A 20,948-nucleotide genomic window follows, 5' to 3' on the forward strand; every position below is an offset into this window, starting at 1 on the left:
TATTGTTGAGGAAGGGTACTCACTAGATGAAGTAATGGGTGGAAACATAATAGAGGCAGAAGGCTATGGTGAGGTCATAAACAACATAGGAGAATGAGCAGAGAATAGAGCGCTGGAAACAGTGAGGTGGAATTGCCTTCTTCTTAATCTAGCTGAGACTAAACTAAGGTTTTTCAAATGGTACCTGCTTCAAAGGGTTAGCCTCTGACTTCCTGTTGGCAGGAGGAACAACAATTCGGCCACCAGAAGTAGTCGAATATAATGGAAACAAATGCATTAAAAACATAGATCCTACATCTTTTGATGGAAAGGGCCTAGTTGAATGCTAAGTCCAAATTCTTCAATGCCTTGGGAACAAACCAGAATAAGCAGAAATAGTTGTCAAGACCATTTCTTTGAATGAAAAAAAAAAATAAACGAAGCAGCGAAAAAAAAATATGGGTGGAGGTTGATATTGCTTTGATACCATGATAAAGTTCATGGTAGAGAGATGGAAAAAAGAGAAAAGAGAGATTGAATATCACTTTGGATAATACTCAAAATGAGCAAATCAATTTTTACATGAATACATTGAGTCTTATATAACAAAACTTGTAATTAATTTGCAACTAACTAAACTAATTTGTAACTAACAAACTAAATTGTAACAAACTAAACTAATAACTAACTTCTAATCAACTAAACTAATGTTTATCTCTAATAAAATATTTTAAATTCCCTTTTCCTCCTCTTCATATCCTCCCAATATTGGAGATGAACAAAATTTAGATAAAAAAAATATTTCTTTCCTTAATTCCCCATCCATGTGCTCCTAAAATTAATCCAAATAACTAAAGATTAAGAGAATTCCTCCCTCCCCTCCATTAGTATGTTTCCTCCATACAAAACAATATGATAATCTATTTTATTAGGACCAACCTCAATTAATTATTACTATCCGGTAGATATGTGATTAAGAAAAGGAAAATTTTAATCTATGTCCCTGGAACATTGGTTAAGGAATTGAAAAAAGAGATTATTATTGAAATGTGTAAAATTGTTCCGTTAGAAACTTTTGTTATTTTTTCTTGTGATCTCCACAATAAATACTTTCTTTTTTTAATTTTTTAACCAATGTACTAAGGTAAGGATGGATCCAAAAATTTTATTTTGTGAATAGTATTAGAGAAATTGAAAACATTAAAAATTAAAAAGATAAACTGTATAAAATTAATACCAATTTTTTGTCTTTTACAACATTTTACATTCATCTTTTTAAAATAATTGTCTTGAGACAACACCTATTTTATGAAGACAAAAATAATATTTTCAATATATTCAAGTAAAAAAAATATTTTGTGGGACAATTATCCCCATTATTTTGCACATAAATCCGTGCTTAACGTTACACACATTGGTTAGCAAACCCTTGATAAAAATGGTTACAACTCTCCACTATGGCACTACCACAGTCCACATGTCACTGCCACAATAACTATGTCACCAATATAATGTAAAACGTAAATAACGATAAAATCATGTAGAAAAGAAACTTGTGTGGTCAAAACATGGTCAAACTCCAATTATATCTCAATGCAACAACATATCATACCTAAAATTGTACATGTAAAATTTTCTTTATTAAGAGAAAAATCAATTGCAGAATTAAGTTTCTAGTCCTGCAAAACAATGTTCACTTTTTATTGATTGGAAGAAACATTGGCTATTTCTGCAGCATCAGATTGCAAGCATTCTGATGCCTCATTAGGCACATCCTCAACCCAAATTCTCTCACCATAATCATAAGCCACTGCTGCTAAACACTGTGCCACTTTATTGGCATTGTGAACCACCAATGTCAGAGATGATTCTGTGCCCTGCATCATGTTTATGCACTCATCTAGAATTTCATTCAGGTAGGAAGTGTAATCACTAGTGTTGTTGTTTCCTTGTGTTAATATGTTCCACTGAGTGTACAACTGTTGGCAATCGGTTTCGAAAATAACTTCAGGAAACCAGAGCTCCTCTGCTTTCTCAATAGCCCACTTGTAGCAGAGTGTATCAGCAATTTCGGAATCATAACATTCATCTGCCATAAAATATGTACCTGCAGCATTTAATGTAAATACGCCTAATAGTCGAAGAAAGAGTTGAAATTAATTTAGAATTTTGATCCTTTATTTATATTTAGGTTTCAGTTTGGTGGCTTATATGAAAAAATTACAAACAAAAAATACCATTTTGATAAATAAAATTCAAGTTTAAAAAGTTTTCGTTACATTCAAAATTGACATAATTAACATGAAAACCTTCTGGGCAAACTAGTTTGAAATAACAAAGATAAACAATCAAAATTGTAATTCAACCATACTTAACATATTCAAAGAAAGAGTTTTAATCATATTTACTCAAACAGAATTGGTTCTCTATGTGAGATAAATATGATTTGTACCAAAAAATAAAGAAAAGAAAAGAAATTGTACCTGATGCCATAGGTTCACCTTTAGAGTTTCTAAAAACCACTCCCAATCCGGTCCCAACATCCTCTATCACAGAAGCAGCAAAGTTGGCCTTAATTTTGGAATCCAAAGGTGGGACCCACTCATCAGTAACAAAGACAGACAAGGCCTTGGCCATAACCTGTGCGAAATCCAATTTCTTCTTTTTTAGAACCCAAGCATTGCGTTTGTTCCACAAACCCCACACCATGGCACATAACATGCCCATTCCTCTCTTGTCCAAAACATCCACACACTGATCAACCCATTGTAACATGGTGATATTGGCCACATTGTGCCAGGAGTCCACTCTAAGCCCCAATGGAGACCCTAACCAAAAGGGCTTAACCCCTTCACATAGCAACAAAGCGTGTGTGGTTGTTTCCTTGCACGTGCCACAACATGGACACGTGTCATCGTCTTTGATGATGCCCTTTTGTAACAACAAAGATCTCACGGGTAATCCTTCCCTGCACGCACGCCACAATAGTTTCCTGCACCTTAGTGATGCCGCTGCTTTCCATATACCCTCCGCCACCTTTGAATTTGAGTTCAACGCACTTGAACTACCACTTGCCATGTGACTGCAAGAAGAAAGGAAAAATAAAAACACCCCCAAGAAAAACAAGAATTAAAACAAGCAAGTAAAGAAATATTAGTAATGTAGTTATTAATAGTATATAATTATTGTTGTATGATTAAGGATAAGAGTAGGGCTATATTTTATCAACGTAATTAAGAGACTTACTTTCAATGTGCCATGCCATAAACTGCAAGAAGAAAAACTATTGTGGCTACCTTATGCATAATGATACCATCTTCAAAAAACTTGGAAACAGAAAACACACGTACCCACAAGAAAAACAAGTAAAGAAATATTAATTAGTAGAGTAGTTATTATTATTATTATTATCGGAATAGCCTTATTGTATGATTAAGGATAAGAGTACTGCTATTCAATTTACCAGTCTAATTGAGAAACTTAATTGATAATTAATGAGAAAAAGAATCTAACTAACCTCTGAATATTGCGACGGAAGATAATGGGAAAAAAGAAACCACTCGAGGAAACTCTTCGAGAAAAAAATGAAATGAAATCGTATTAAGAAACAAAACGAAACAGTTCAAAGAAAATCATAAAAGAAAGGTTCTTGTTTTTCTTCTTCGAATAATTGACAAAGAGATGTTATTAATTCAAGTAAAAAAATTAATTGATTGAGCTACTTAAAATAATGAAAATAATGTTACTGGTTGTGAAATTGCAGGCATATATAGTTCTGTCATAAGGGCAATATAGAGTACTATGAAAATGAAAAAAAAGGAGGAGACTAAGTGAAAAAAAAAAAAACTCTAGGCCGAATGCTGAAAGTAGTAAAAAAAACGAAATTCCCATTTTTGAAGACTCTCATAAATAGAGTCCATAAGGTAGCAGTATGCATTCACTTGTTCGTTGTGCCCATTAGTTTATGGGTGAAAGCTCGTAGACAAATGCAACTAACTTTATCTCCAGTAACTTGATAAATTGTTTAGTCTATAGCTTCTCTATGTGAAGCGAATATCCTTGTCACTTATGATAGCTCCTTTTGTATCCCCCAAGATTTCACTATGTTCTTGAAGAATAATTTGGTTGTTTCCTCGGTATCATACTTTGAGAATTGATGCATCTCTATAATGACATATTCAAACCCTTAAAACTTAGGCATTGTTTGTTTGGTGGGAGACTTCACTATTCGAAAATTGATATTTAATATCGGTTATTTTAGACATTGAACATCAATTTTAAAATGATATTAAAATCACATATCATCGTTAAAGTAAGTTACTTTTAACATCAGTTACAAAAATGATATTTATAACAACTATACAATATCAGTTTTCTCCAAAATCGATGTGATACAATAAAAAAAAAACAAGCTAGCAAAAACGAACTGATGTCGTTTTTCAATACATCAATTCTCATGCTTTTGCTAGTATGACTTTGAATCCTCCATTTTGAACACTATCAACTATCTATTCCTAACAAAAATAAATAGTAAGATGAGATATATATAAACTGATGTAATCTACATGCTCCTAGTATGCATGTATTCATGATTCTTCTTCTTAGCATGACTAACTAATGGTTAAGACATTAGATGCAGAGGGAAAATGCATGTTATGCATAGAATATTAATATCTTGTTATTGCTAAATGCATGTTATGATGAATAGGTACAAAAATGAGGAAGGATATGTTCCCCTTGTGACTACTTAAGGTGAAAACCTAGGATAGGATATTAATAAAAGGTCATGGGCATAATCTTTGGGAGATCACTAAGTCAATGTATTTATGTAAAGTTTCAAGGGTGGATCTAGATTCCTAAAGATTTATTGGCTCTATGATTGCCCTTATCACACAAACAAGGATCCAACCCATGAATCAACCAAAAGAAGGGAAAATGTCCTTTTAATCTGAGAGACCCATGATATCGATAACGATCTTAGTGGTAACTCAACAACTGTCAAGTAGGCATCAAACCCCTCAATAACAATTATTGAGGTACCTTCTACTCCAAGACTCGCATAGACTTAGGTATGGAGCCCAAAAAAAGTGTGATGTAAGTGTGTGTGGGAACATACAAACCTGTGACCCTAACAACTACCCAAATCTAAACATAAAGAACAAAACAAAATACAATTATATATAAAAATAATAATCTCCTACCCTAGGGTTAACACAAACCATATTTACAAAAAGGAAAAATAATAAACAAAAGGGAAAATGTTTACAACAAAATAAATTCAACAAAAAAGGGTAAAAAATATATTTATAAAATTATAATTTTGCGCAATTTGTAAGGCCTGACTCTCAAAGTTCTAGGTGAAGTCGTCATATGTCACAATTGGGATCATGACGAGGACGACAAATGAATTTATTAAAACATGGAGTCGCCACTAATATTTTTATCTTGAGGAAAAAAAATGAAAAATTCTTAAAAAATGAATGGTCAATGAAACCAAAAATAGGTTCAAGAGTCAATTACATGTAGGAAAGGTCTGAGCATCCTACAACACCCGTTAAAAATGGCACCTCTAATTAATTGCACAAAATCTATATAATCTTATAAATACTTATTTTACCCCAAAAACTATTTTTTTTTTAAAAGAACACATTTGAGTTTTTTTAAGAAATTTTATTTATTTTTTCATTAAAAGAAAAAATAGCACAAGGATTTAAGCTAGCAAAATGACTAGTCATTAAACCCTCACAATCCAATAACATTGAAGATAGAATTGCTATTCCTTAATGCTATTGATTGATACTTGAATGAATTTAAAAAAAAAAAAAATAACAACTCTATGCACTAAAGTTTTGGATAGCAAATAACTATTCAATAAACTTTTATGATTAAGCAACATCAAAAGGTAGGAGTGCTAATCTATTGTCACAAACTTAAAATAACGTTATTTTTATTTGAAAATACAAGCAATATGAATTAACAAAGAACGTAAACTCAGAATTTTTATACTACAAGAAAAATTATTCATCACCTTCTATCAAGGAAAATGGAACAAAACAAATACAAGTCCCTTGAAACTAAACGATGACCTTTTACTCATGTTTTTTTTTTTTTTAAAGAAAGAAAACTAACACTAAACTATCATATACAAAGAAGGCACATAGTGCAAAGGACACAACCTTACCTTTTGTTACTATTATTTTAGTATTTTTAACTTCAAAAATAAAATAACAAAAGTAAAAATAAACTTAATGAATGAAAAAAACCGTCCGTGCCTCTTGTATCCTAGAGCTATCATTATTTCTTTATCCTATAAAAGTTGAACTTTCTTTTTATCCGCCAAAACAACATCTTTTAATTTCCTAATCTTAAAATAAAAAAGAAATGGTGCTTTTTAACCCACGGTAGGAAGGAAAGCATGTCGTCACAACGTATGTACGTATTTTGTTCAGAAAATAACATTTTGGTTGCATACATACATGAATTCATGAAACCAAAAATTAAATGAAGAAGCCAAACATAATAACAAATTAAATGACCGAGAGAAAAGAAAAAAAAAAAAAAAGGACTTGATCTAAAACACGTAACAGCAAAAGAAAGTTGAGGGCTTGGAATTGATCCAGAATTGGGAATAAGGTGCTATCGAACTATGTTGCAAGTGTGAGGCTATTGATTATAGCAACATAATCACCTTTTGGAACAATTGTGAAGAAACCGTCTTTTTCTCCGTGTCCTTCATCGAATTCTCTCTTCTTTTTTTTCCCCTGTTGAGATTGTGAGTCTCCTTTTGTGTAGACCAAGCACAACTTGATCTTCAAGCAATCAACTGATTCCACTATATCATAATCTCCTTATTTTTAGATTTGCGGTTTCATGACCTTATCTTTTAGAAACAGCTTTGTTTTTTCTCTTATGAATGACTGTTATTCCAGTGTAACTGAAATATCTTTTGATGACCAAGTCTTGTGACTGCCACATCTTCTATAATTTTTTCTTTTTCTTTTTTGTTCAAAAATATTTTAAATACTTTATTATTTAAAAGATAAAAATACACATGGATAAAATTGGGTTTTCACAAACACAAATCTTCCCTCCAACACCAAAAAATCCTTCTATGGTTAAACAAACATCTTTAAGGCACCCCCACTTCATTGTTTTCTCCAAAAACTTATTTTGCATAGTCCAGAGGAGAAGCTAATGGCATTTGTACTTTTGGAAACAAGTGAGATATGGAAAATATGGTTCAGTCATTTTCAACACAAGTTGGGAATCTAAAAAACATATTTAAAAATAAAATCCACATAAGTAAACATATCTATAACGCGTTGATAACTTGATTGACAAATTGTTTGCCACTTGACGATGTCTTAACTAAAGGATGACAAAAAAACATTTAACGATTTCGAAGGATTAAAAATACACTTTTGTTTTCTTCAACGACTAAAAAAACATATTCCATATTTGAGTGACTAACAACCAATATTTTGAAAATTGGAACGGACTTGTCTATTCAAATGGTTGAACCGGGAATCATTTTGGTGATGGGTCCAAACACTCCAAAAAAAAAAAAAAAAAACAGGTGAGAATCAATCAAACTAGTCCAGACCTGGTGAAAACCAATGTTGTACCACTAGAGAGAATTGGTGTTAAATCAGTCTTTTTCAATTTTTTTTGTATTTTATTTTTTTATGTAATCTAAAATACTTTTAAGATAAATAAAATACATACTTAAATATTTTACATAAGTATCAATATACCCCACACCTTATGAGCTAACTTTTGGGGTTGAGTTAGGACAAAATCCACATTCTAAGTAGTATCAAAGTTTATCCTAAATCCATTAAAAGGGTCACCCATCATATTATCCATGCACCAAACCTAAATGTGCTGAATGTGAGGGGGCATATTGAGAAAAATCCATGTCCCATATAGGCTAGAGATAAGGCCAATATAAAGTGTATAAGTGAGGGACAACACTCACACTATGAGCTAATTTTTAGGGTTGAGTTAGGCTCAAACCCACATTCTAATATTTTGTCAACTATTATTTATTTTTATCTCATGAAACATATAATTAGTCATTTATATTAATTTATAATTTCTAAGATCCTAATTTAATAATTTTATATTAGTTTATATATAAAACTGGTTCAATTACGGTTGAACCATTAAATCTTGAACTAGTATCTTCACTAGTTCAAGGCTTGATATCCCTTTGACTTCTAATCTTGAGGTTTCGTGTTATCCAAACAAGGAAATCTTATCACCATTGTTAAGTCATAAGAAGAATTAAGATTCTCAATAATTTTGATTAGATGCAAATAATTACGAAGTTTAAAAGTTAAGTCTTGCATGCAATCAAACAAACACATTGTATCTTTGCTTGATAGATTAGGCGAAGGAAGCCAAATGTAATTAAGTTATGATAAAACATTGAAGACTTCATTTAATACTCTTGTGTCTGAGATTCGTTTTGTAAAAAATGTCTTAGAAATATTCTTCCTAAGATCTGTTAAAGTCCAAAGAAGTAAGAGAACAATCAATATTTTAAAAGTTCAACATCTTAAAAGATGTGTCTACTACATCTGTGACAAACATGCTATTAGCAAAAGCACATTGACTTATGTTGAAGTGTGCTTCAAGAAAGCTAAAAGGAGTGGTGTTTTAGAATGTAAAGGATGTGAATTTAATGCAAGCATTAAATACTCCAACAAACACTTCTTCAGACACAAGCCTTCAACAAAGAAAATGAAGCCATTTAGAGACAACAAATACTTGTTGAAGATTGTCTATAAATACGAGAAGCTTTGAAGAGTTCAAGTGATGAATCAATGTGCTAAGAATTCAAATAGGTTTTTCCTTTTTATTCTAAGTCATTTCTATGTAAATTTAAAAATTTATAAAGCTCTCAAAACTCTTTGTATATTCTAAGAGAAAAGACTAAGTACTTCATTTGTATAATCATCTATGAGACGTTAAGAATTAGTTAGTGAGCAAACAAGCACCAACAAATTTTCTAATTTGTTTAAAACTAATAGTGGCTTGGTAGAACAAAAAATTTTAGGTGTACTTTAAGCTTGGAGATAAACTTAGTTTTGTAAGAGTCATAAGTGGTCATGAAGAATACTTTTAACTTTGTTAAAGTTAGTGGAACTAGTGGGATGCCAAGAACTGGACATGGTCTTAGTGGTAGAGACGAACCAATATAAAACTCTTTGTGTCTTATATTTCTATGTCTCTTGCTTTAACTGATCAAGGATTTGAATTTTATTTTGTTTTGAAAAAGTGATTTTATAAATATGTTGATATCATTTGACCATACCTATTTGCTAAATTGTTATGCTTTCAATGTTAGACTAAAATATTTAACTTGTGATGTTACAAACTACAAAACGAAACACAGGTCATTAACAAATGCAAAAAAACAAAAATCAAAATATACCTCCAGCCATTGTCATGAAAAAATTGTCTTGTTTTGGTTCTTCCAAGCTCTCACTCTGTCTCTATAGATGGTGCATCAGACAAAATTGAAAAGAGGTGAGCTCAGAAACCAAATACATGTGCTATATATAGGCATTCTATGATAAAAAATGCATTTAGTAGTCATTACCACCAATTAGTAGCCATTACCACTCATTAGTAGTCATTATCACCCATTAGTAACCATTCAATATTTTACTTTTCAACTTCAAAACTGATGGAGCATTTGATTTTTCAAATCGTACAAACTAAAATTATCACATTCTCCCACTTGGTCCAAACATGTTCTTTGAACAAGGTAAAGAAGAAAGAAAGAAGAAAGAAGAAAGAAAGAAAGAAAGAAGCAAGAAGGTGTGTTTATGAGGTTCATTCAAATTATGCAAGGGTTTCGGGAAGGTTACAACTCACTAAACTCACTCACCCCATTCCCATCACTCAAGGCTTACTCACCTAGGTTCAAACACACTATGAACCAACTAATCACACATTCAACATGATTTAAGCGTTAACATAAATATAAACACAGATATAATCGCCATAAATTAGCATCTCATAATTAATAAATTAATTATAGACATTTAAATTAAGTTTAATCACTCTTGCAATCTAATTAAAACACTTAATCAAGCATTATGAAAATTAGAGTGTTACAATGATATTCAAAGTAGACTAAGAAAAAATCATATGATTTCCTTTACTAGAATTTCTTACTTACATGCCCCAAAGATTGGGACTCTATGAGAATATGGTATAATGGATAAAAGGGTGTTTGACTTCGAGTAATGTTTCAATTCTTGTGAATGGAAGCCCAACTAATGATTTTAAGGTACAGAAAGGTCTTAGGCAAGGGAATCATTTGGCTTAATTCCTATGCACAATTGGGGTGGAAGGTCTTAGCGGCATCATGAAAGTTGTTTCAAAGAATCTATTTTTAGGTTCTCTTATTGGAAAAGCAAAAAGTTATAGTAAATTTACCATAATATGCTGATTGTACAACTTTTATAGGGGACGAGACTTTGAGAAACGTTTTATTTAAGAGTATCATGTGGTGTTTTGAACTTGCATTTGGGCTCCAAGTAAATTTCTTTAAGAGTATATTTGGTGTTATCGAGGTGGAAGGAAACACAATAGAAAGATATGTTGACTTGTTGAATTGTAGGTTGTTGTCCTTGTCGTTCATGTATCTAGGCATCCAAATTGGGGCCAACCTAAGACAGGGGGAAACATGGAAGACCATCATTTGTAAATTCTCAAAGAAATTTTCTTCATGGAAGCATAGAATATTCTTATTTGCTAGAAGGATGTGTCTTACAAAATCTGTGTAAGCTTTTTTACCCTTGTTCTTCTTACCGTTCTTCAAAATGTCATAAGTTGTTGTTTGGAAAATAGTGAGTATTCAAAGAGGTTTTTTGTATGGGGTTGTGAGGATTGAAAAAATGAAATACCTTAGGTGAGTTGGAAAATTAAAGATATAAGTATGTTTGATTTTGCTCTTCTTGCTAAGTAGAGGTGGAGTCTACTTCACCAAAAGGGTAATTTATAAGGTGATGTCTTGGAGTCAAATATGGTGGGTGGAAGAGCTTTATAGGGTAGAAGGTTAGTAAAATGTATTCTCTATGGTGAAGAGATTTGAGAAGGGTTTGCGAAGGAGATAATCAATTGAAATGGTATGACAAGATGATGTCTTGGAAATTAGGAGAAGGTGGACATAAGAGATTTTGGTTAGATAACTGGTTAGGAGAAGAGTCCTTAGCTAACACTCATTCTAGATTGTTTATTAATTCATAATAGCAAAATGAAATGATTGAAAACATAAGGAATTGGGTTGGTGAAAATTGGATGTAGGACTTTACGTGACACATGAGGTGGTTTTAGTGGGAAAGTAACTTGGTGGATAACCAGGAAAATTTGTTGACAAATGTTAAGTATTAAAAGTTGCAACTAAATAAATGGCTTTGGCTTGAAGACTCTACCAAGAAATTTACTATCAACTCTATGTATAGGGTACTACACAATTTGCAAATGGGAAGCCAACATGATGAGATGTTCCCCTTATGGAATATTGTGTGGTGTATATATGGAGACACATGAATTATTGCATGTTCACAAGAGGGTCTTTTGATAAATAAAAAATGTTGCAAGACATTCTATTCACGTCGTAGTCCTGAATTATTCTTTCACGTAGTGTATAGTTAATTTGGGTTTATGTTTCTGTGCTATTTGAACAATTAGTGGTCTGAAGTTTAAGCTACAATGAATTCACATATTGGGGGAACAATAAGGAAAATCGGATTTTGGGTTACTTTGAATTATACAAAGGCAGGTTTTGAAGTTCACAGATGTTTTTGCTGTCAATTTGTTTAGGTAGATATGGTGCAATTGAAATGATGCACTTGCTTTAGATTTGGGTAGACAAAGGAATCATATTTAATATAGGAGATAGTTTATAGAATTATATCATAGATATGGTTCAGGCATGTTTGATGTTGGGTAAAAGGATATAGTTGGTTTATAAAACAGTAGTCTAATATATTTTGATTGTGATATGAACCCTCATGGCACAAGGGCTGACTTAGGATCGTCTAGGATTAAACCTTGATGGAAAATGTGGAAATTGATTAAGGAAAGGATGGAAAATAAGATGGTTCTTGGCATAAAATGAATGAATGGGATGGTAAAATGTAGGTTAAGTGGTGGCTGGACAGAAATATAGAAATGGCAATAATTGAAGCTACAGGGCTCCAAATGAGGTGATTCCAAAACGAGGTGAAAGGTCTCATTTTGAAAGTCAATTTAGGCTCAAGAATCACTTAATTTGAGTGCGTAAAATGGGAGTTATGGCCACGAGATAATTCTGGGCAGAGGTGGATTTTCTGGAATTGTGGTTTGAAAGAACAAGGGTGAAGATGAAAGGAAGCAAAGAATCACTCTTTCCAGTGAGGGCAACACACAAAGGTTGTGAAAGTCCTTTGATACAGCCAGGGTGTTCTTGAATCACTCAAGAATTTAGAAGAATCACTCTCACTAAGATAAAAGAGATAAACTCTAATTTTCTGAATAAAACTCAACTTGTGTTTATTGATAAAATGGTTCAGCTTATATAGAAGCTTTACAACAAATTTTAGTAATGATCCACTAACCTAGAATTAAAATAACTTAATGCCATTAACCTAGGGAATTAAAAAAAAACTTAATGGCTGAGTGTAACTGAAATTGTGGCAACCAAAAGTCACCCCCAACAGCCAACAAGTCAGCCACCATTTGGTCTCCCAAAAGGCTGATGCCTAGGTTGCCAATTGGGCCCTTATTACAACTTGAACTAAACCTAACTAAAGCCCTTTTAGTTGATTAACCCAAAACATATTTTTGGTCAGCCAACTTTACAAGGATTGGGCCATTATTTAGACAAACTAAACACTCTAAAAATTGAAACAAAGTGGTGTCATTTAGTCCTCCTCCATTTGGGCCATGATACAACTCACAACCTTGGACTTTTCTCCTTGAAACTTGGGCTTGTATTCAAATAGTATGGATAGCACTTGTTGAAGAGCTTCCTTGGCTTTCCTTGCTCTAGCCCTTGTCATAGGTCCTCTAAGTCCTTCAAGTGGATCATTGCCCTTGCTCTTGGTCATGTCCTCATCATTCTCTCCCTCTTGAGAAGGATTTGTCCTCAAATCGGATTCTCCATCTGCATCAAAAAGAGATAAATCAGAGACATTGAAGGTGGAACTAACATTATACTCACCGGGCAGCTCAACTTTGTAAGCATTGTCATTGATTCTTTCAAGCACTTGAAATGGTCCATCTCCCCTTGGTTGAAGCTTTGATTTCCTTTGTTCCGGAAACCTTTCTTTTCTCATGTGCACCCAAACCCAATCTCCGGGTTCGAAGACAACCTTCTTTCTCCCTTTGTTGGCTTGTTTAGCATAGCTTTTATTTTTCCTCTCAATTTGATCTTTGACTCTCTCATGAAGCTTCTTCACATAGTCCGCCTTTGCTTGACCTTCTTTAAGCTTAAAAACAGAAACATTAGGCATAGGCAAAAGATCAAGAGGAGTTAATGGGTTAAAACCATAAACAACTTCAAAAGGAGAACAATTAGTGGTGCTATGAACAGCTCTATTGTAAGCAAATTCAACATGGGGTAAACAAACTTCCCAAGTTTTTAAGTTCTTCCTCAAAACTGTCCTAAGCAAAGTTCCCAAAGTCCTATTAACAACTTCCGTTTGCCCATCGGTTTGTGGGTGACAAGTGGTTGAAAATAACAATTTAGTGCCCAACTTGCTCCACAAAGTCCTCCAAAAATGACTTAGGAACTTAGAGTCCCTATCACTAACAATGCTCCTTGGCAAACCATGGAGTCTCACAATCTCCTTGAAAAACAAATCAGCCACATGGGAAGCATCATCAACTTTTTTACATGGAATAAAATGAGCCATTTTAGAAAACCTATCAACAACCACAAAAATGGAATCTCTACCATTGCTTGTTTTTGGCAGCCCCAAAACAAAATCCATGGATAAATCAATCCAAGGATACTCCGGAATTGGCAATGGAGTATACAATCCATGAGGCTTTACCTTAGACTTTGCCTTTTTACATATAATGCAATGTTCACAAAATTTCTGCACATCCTTTTTCATATGAGGCCAATAAAAATGTTCTTGTAATGTTTCTAGAGTCTTTTGGACCCCAAAATGCCCCATTAAACCTCCTTCATGTGCTTCACAAACAAGCAAATTTCTAGTAGAACATTTAGGCACACACAATTTGTTTTCTTTGAAAAGAAAGCCTTCATGTCTAAAGAAACCATTTTCTGAAAATTTTTCACAATTTTAAAAAATTTCTCCAAAAGATTCATCATTTTCATACATTCTTTTCAAACATTCAAGACCAATCAATTTTGTTTCAAGCATAGAAAGTAATGCATGACGCCGAGAAAGAGCATCGGCTACAATATTACCTTTTCCCTTTTTATGTTTGATAACATAAGGGAATTGCTCTAGGAATTCCACCCACTTTGCATGCCTTTTGTTAAGCTTGCCTTGCCCCTTGATATATTTGAGGGACTCATGGTCACTATGAATGACAAATTCCTTGGGATAAAGGTAGTGTTGCCATGTTTTCAAAGCCCGTACTAAGGCATACAACTCCTTATCATAAGTTGAATAGTTAAGGGTAAGACCACTTAACTTTTCACTAAAATAAGCAATTGGATGGCCTTCTTGCATCAACACAGCCCCAATCCCAACATTTGAAGCATCACACTCAATTTCAAAAGATTTTTGAAAGTTTGGCAACGCAAGTATGGGGGCATTAGTTAGCTTTTGCTTAAGAACATTGAAAGCTTCTTCTTGTTTCTCTCCCCATTTGAAACCAGCATTTTTCTTGAGCACTTCATTGAGAGGTGCTGCCAATGTGCTAAAATCCTTCACAAATCGTCTATAAAAACTTGCTAAGCCATGAAAACTCCTCACCTCGGTCACGGACTTAGGTGTAGGCCATTCTTGAATAGCCCTAACCTTCTCCTCATCAACTTGCACTCCTTTTGAACTCACAACAAAACCAAGAAACACAACATGGTTAGTACAAAATATGCATTTTTCAAGATTGACATACAATTGTTCTTCTCTAAGCACAGTCAAGACAAATTTTAAATGATCAATATGCAAATCAAGTGAAGTGCTATAGATAAGAATATCATCAAAGTACACCACAACGAACTTTCCTATGAACTCTCTCAAGATATGGTTCATTAGTCTCATGAAAGTGCTAGGAGCGTTAGTTAGGCCAAAAGGCATAACCAACCATTCATACAAACCATGTTTTGTTTTAAAATCAGTTTTCCATTCATCCCCTTCTCTAATCCTAATTTGATTGTATCCACTTTTTAAATCGATTTTAGAGAAGTAACATGCACCATGCAATTCATCAAGCAAATCATCAAGCCTAGGTATAGGATGCCTATATTTAATGGTGATGTTATTAAGGGCTCTACAATCGGAACACATGCGCCATGTCCCATCCTTTTTAGGGACCAAAATTACTGGGACAGCACAAGGACTCATACTATCTCTTACCCAACCTTTGCTAATGAGTTCATCCACTTGTCTTTGAATCTCTTTGGTTTCTTGTGGATTACTTCTATAGGCTGGCCTATTGGGCAAAGAAGCTCCCGGAATGAGATCAATTTGATGCTCAATTCCCCTCAAAGGTGGTAGTCCATTTGGCACATTTGGTGGAAACATGTCTTGAAAATCCTGCAAAAGAGTTTTAACACTAGAAGGCACTTCAAAATCATCAAAAGTGTTAGTGGTCAAAATCTGATTTTTGCAAAACAAGATATATAGTGACTGTTTAGCACGAAACAACCTCTTGACCTCACTTTTTGTGGCTAAATAGCTCTCCCTCACTTCAAGTGTTTCACTCTTCTTTTGTTCACTCTTTTTCCTCTCAAGTGTTTCCCTCTTTTTCTCACTCTCAAGTGTTTTGCTCACTTTTTCATTTTCTCTTTTCTCTTGAAGAAGTTTTTCTCATTTTCTTTTGATCCTCACACACTTCTTGTGGACTCAATGACTTGAGCACAATCTTTTTGTCTTGGTGCATGAAAGAGATTTTGTTGGTGTAACCGTCATGATTGGCTCTTTTATCAAATTGCCATGGTCTCCCCAAAAGTAAGTGACTGGCCTCCATAGGAACAACATCACAAAGTACCTTATCATTGTATTTCCCAATGGAAACGTCCACTTCCACTTGCTGCCTCACTTGCACCTCCCCATCCTTACTAAGCCATTGAAGTTTGTATGGCCTAGGATGTGGTTTAGTAGCTAAATTTAGCTTCGACACTAATCTAGCACTAGCCACATTGGTGCAACTACCTCCATCAATGATCACCATGCACACCTTGCCATTGATTAAACATCTAGTGTGAAAGATGTTTTCTCTTTGGCTCTCATCCTCATGCTTCAATTGACCACCAAGTAACCGCCTAATCATCAACAAATCTCCCTCCGGAGTCTCCTCTTCCTCTACGTACTCACTCTCCTCTTCCTCTTCAACATCAGATTCACTTATATATTCTCCATCTCTAAGAACCATGGACCTTTTGTTAGGGCACTCATAAGCATAGTGTCCTAGGCCTTGGCACTTGAAACACTTCACATCTCTACTCCTTTTAGAGGGTTCCTCTTGGGACTTTGAGCGAGTTTTTGATAGGATAGGTGTGGAACTACTAGAAGTAGCAGCCCCATCTTTCTTACCTTTGTCTTTCCAACTAGAAGAACCAAAGTTGGTAAAACTCCTCTTAGCCACTCCCTTCCTTTTTAATTGTTGCTCCACTTGGATTGCTTTGTGAAGCAAATCATCCATTTCAACAAACTCCTGCAGCTCAACAATATCACGGATATCATTAGTCAAACCATTAAGAAATCGAGCCATAGTTACCTCCTCATCTTCTTCAATATTTGCTTGAATCATGAGCACATCCATTTCCTTGAAATACTCCTCAACCCCCTTGTTGCCTTGGGTTAGTTTTTGGAGCTTGAATTTCAAGTCCCTTGAGTAACTAGCCGGCACATACCGCTTCCTCATGATCTTTTTCATCTCCGTCCATGTATCAACCATTGGCTCTTCATTTCTTGCTCTCTCCTTTTGTAGCTTGTTCCACCACACAAGAGCATAGTCGGAAAACTCCATGGCGGCAAGCTTCGCCTTTTGGTCCTCCTCATAGTTGTTGCATGAGAAAACATGCTCTATTTTCATCTCCCACTCCAAGTAGGCCTCCGGATCATTCTTTCCTTTAAATGGAGGAATGTTGAGTTTAATACCATCAATTCGGTTTTGTCTAGGAACACCATCATTCCCTCTTCTCCTCCTTTCTTCTTCATTATGATCTCTATTCTCCATTTGATCCAACCTCTCATGGAGCGCATCATCTCGTTGTTTCATTAACCTCTCCAAATGTTGCATCAAAGCTTGCATTTGGAATTGCGAAAGCCCCACTCCATCATTAGGATTAGTACCTGACATCTCAAACAAACAAATCAAACGTAACAAGACAATTATAGTTGTTGTTTGAATACCTCACCCACTCAAGTGTATCACACAATTATGGTTTTTCTCTAATGAAACACTCTTGCCTTTTACCACTCTAATTCCCCTTGAGTTCTTAGGCAATTCAAGAGATTATGGCCACAACAAAGAACAATTCACCAATATGTGTAAGGTAAGGCTAGAGAGACAAGGAAAAGGTTAACCAAGAAAAAGGCTAACAATGTTTTTAGGCACAAATGAAGGAAATAGAATTCAGAATTTAGGAATTCAAGTAACAATCCTTCATGCAACCAATATATTAACTTATAGAGATTTTTTTTTAAAGTTCTTCAAGCATGAACCATTCAGCCCAATTTTATTTTTTTTTTAATTTTGCTTATACGAAATTCTGCTTTTTTTTTTATATCAAAGAGATCAAAAGGCTTAACTTTTGCAATGGTTCAGCCTAAAAAAAATATATGAATAAGAAGGTAATATAAATGGCAAAGAGAATAAAGAAGGATGTTACCCAATATTTCCAACAAAGGAAGTGTTGATCCTAGAACCGGAGCTCTGATACCAAATGATATGAACCCTCATGGCACAAGGGCTGACTTAGGATCGTCTAGGATTAAACCTTGATGGAAAATGCGGAAATTGATTAAGGAAAGGATGGAAAATAAGGTGGTTAATTTCGTGGGTCTTAATAAGGTGGTTCTTGGCATAAAATGGATGAATGGGATGGTAAAATGTAGGTTAAGTGGTGGCTGGACAGAAATATAGAAATGGCAATAACTGAAGCTACAGGGCTCCAAATGAGGTGATTCCAAAATGAGGTGAAAGGTCTCGTTTTGATAGTCAACTTAGGCTCAAGAATCACTTAATTTGAGTGCGTAAAATGGGAGTTATGGCCACGAGATAATTCCGGGCAGAGGTGGATTTTCTGGAATTATGGTTTGAAAGAACAAGGGTGAAGATGAAAGGAAGGAAAGAATCACTCTTTCCAGCGAGGGCAACACACAAAGGTTGTGAAAGTCCTTTGATACAGCCAGGGTGTTCTTGAATCACTCAAGAATTTAGGAGAATCACTCTCACTAAGATAAAAGAGATAAACTCTAATTTTCTGAATAAAACTCAACTTGTGTTTATTGATAAAATGGTTCAGCTTATATAGAAGCTTTACAGCAGATTTTAGTAATGATCCACTAACCTAGAATTAAAATAACTTAATGCCATTAACCTAGGGAATCAAAAAAAAAAAACTTAATGGCTGAGTGTAACTGAAATTGTGGCAACCAAAAGTCACCCCCAACAGCCAACAAGTCAGCCACCATTTGGTCTCCCAAAAGGCTGATGCCTAAGTTGCCAATTGGGCCCTTATTACAACTTGAACTAAACCTAACTAAAGCCCTTTTAGTTGATTAACCCAAAACATATTTTTGGTCAACCAGCTTTACAAGGATTGGGCCATTATTTAGACAAACTAAACACTCTAAAAATTGAAACAAAGTGGTGTCATTTAGTCCTCCTCCATTTGGGCCATGATACAACTCACAACCTTGGACTTTTCTCCTTGAAACTTGGGCTTGTATTCTAATAGTATGGACAGCACTTGTTGAAGAGCTTCCTTGGCTTTCCTTGCTCTAGCCCTTGTCATAAGTCCTCCAAGTGCTTCAAGTGGATCCTTGCCCTTGCTCTTGGTCATGTCCTCATCAGATTGATACATGTTTTGTAAGGGTCAAATACACCTTGTTCTCTTTATCCTCTTTCTTAATGATAATCTTAGTCCAAACATGGGAAAAGCCTTGTGGCATTTATACATTTTATACAACAACACACAAACCACTAATACATAAGGACACGGATGCTGGAAATAAGATATAACTCCCAACTGTCAAAACATACCTTGTCCACCAGATGTTTGAAGAAAGTCTTCATACAAGGACTCGTGACACTAAAAAACGCAACACAATACTCATGAACTACTATGTCCCATGAACACCACAAAACCTTGTAAAAACCATCAAAACTCAGTCCTACACCCCTACCACTTAGTGGCAACTTGAAGAACAAAACCCCCAAGTACCACATCGAGAATCCCACACTGTACTTCAGAGAGATGTTTTCCTGATGCACTCTATGGGATTATATATCCAATTTGTTAGAGAATAACAAACCCCTCCTTCTTTGCATGAATCCATATCCAAGATTGAAATTGCACCTGCTCCAAAATTTGTTGGCCATGGGCCTACTGCTGATGGAAGATCAATTTATTCCTATTTATCCACATAGCTCTAATAATGGTGAAACACACCACCATCCAACAATCTACCTAAAGACCTTTAGCCCCAATCAACCCTTGAAGTTGATAAATTTGTTTGCCTATATCTCCATACAAAGCAGAGTGTACTCCTGTCCACTGAAAGCATAAGTACCAAATAGACGAAAACCATGGACACTCAAAGAAAAGATGCCAAACAGTCTTCTCCACTTGGTGACACCCAAGTTCGTTCCTCATTTGAGATTACTCTTCTCCTAAATAAGTTCTCCTTTAATGCAATTTTATTTTGAATACCTTGACTTTAAGAGGAAGAATCTTATTCCAAAAGGTCTTCCAAGGACCCTGGATATGGGCATCACCTTGAACTACACTTTTAATTGAGTGTTGCTAGGTGCACCCAACATTTTTGCTGGTGCACCCAACACTTGTAGTGAAAAGGTCGTAATACTCCTAACTTATTTTTTAAAAAATTAGCGCGAGACTCTCTCTCTCCCGCCCCGCCTGCTTTTCTGCTTCTTCTTCCTACGGTTTTCTTCTCTTCTTCCTCACAGCCTTTCCGCTTCTTCTTCCTGCATTTTCGTATTGTTGTTGCTCACGTCACCGACGTTTCCATTTGTCGTTGCCGTTAAAGGAGGTTGCGGAAAGAGGTTCTTCTTCTTCTTCATTGAGGAGCTTGCCACCATTGTTGCCATGAATAGGAGGTTGTCGTGGTGCATTGAGGAGGCTTCCGCGAAGAGCAACGCCGCCGTCCACCATCGAGGGAGCTTCGTCACCGTCCACCGTCGAGGTAAGCGCCATGACCATGTCGTTTCCACCATTGTTGTCGGCAATAGGGTAGATTGTTGATCTGAAAGTGGAGATGTGAGTGTTACGGATCAAGTTGATCCGTAAGAATCTTCCGGATCAACCTGATCCGAAAGATGCTTACGGATCAACTTGATCCGTAAACTGCTCGAAGAAAGTTTATGAATCAAGTTGATCCGTAATCTTCAATCTTCATTTTAAAAAATGTCAAATATTTTATACATAGTGAGTTTTTTTCTTCTAGAGAGGGTCATGCGGGTTTGGATACACCCAGACCATTCCTGCTTCGCCTGTCAATTCATGGGTGTCGTATGATGATATACACGACAGGTGGATGCACTATCCGGATCATATGGTTCCAACAGGTGAGGTTTGC

The 20,948-nt window shown here is 35.0% G+C and overlaps 1 protein-coding gene across 3 annotated transcripts; it reads right to left on the reverse strand.

The window, feature by feature from the left end:
• Positions 1 to 1,504: 1,504 nt before the first annotated feature.
• Positions 1,505 to 7,043, reverse strand: LOC114402833. 3 transcript variants are annotated; one of them, XM_028365523.1, is made up of 3 exons: positions 6,668 to 7,043; positions 2,463 to 3,061; positions 1,505 to 2,068 (listed from the first exon to the last, which is right to left on the reverse strand). In XM_028365523.1, exons 2-3 carry the CDS (start codon positions 3,055 to 3,057, stop codon positions 1,680 to 1,682), a joined length of 984 nt encoding a protein of 327 aa, XP_028221324.1. In that variant the 5' UTR covers positions 3,058 to 3,061; positions 6,668 to 7,043; the 3' UTR covers positions 1,505 to 1,679. The 3 variants fall into 3 exon arrangements, with proteins under 3 accessions (XP_028221324.1, XP_028221322.1, XP_028221323.1); XM_028365521.1 differs by having other exon boundaries at positions 1,505 to 2,086; positions 6,668 to 7,029; XM_028365522.1 differs by lacking the exon at positions 6,668 to 7,043 and adding an exon at positions 3,226 to 5,610 and having other exon boundaries at positions 1,505 to 2,086.
• Between the last annotated feature and the right edge of the window lie 13,905 nt (positions 7,044 to 20,948).

Source organism: Glycine soja, chromosome 20 (genome assembly GCF_004193775.1).
Source record: "Glycine soja cultivar W05 chromosome 20, ASM419377v2, whole genome shotgun sequence".
In the NCBI taxonomy this organism is placed as follows: Eukaryota; Viridiplantae; Streptophyta; class Magnoliopsida; order Fabales; family Fabaceae; genus Glycine; species Glycine soja.

Bases quoted from the DNA above. Each gene is read 5' to 3' on its own strand.
- LOC114402833 (XM_028365521.1), bottom strand. From the start codon at position 3,057: ATGGCAAGTGGTAGTTCAAGTGCGTTGAACTCAAATTCAAAGGTGGCG. The intron at 2,087-2,462 runs GTACAATTTCTT...TAAATGCTGCAG, and splicing joins AGGTGAACCTATGGCATCAG to GTACATATTTTATGGCAGAT.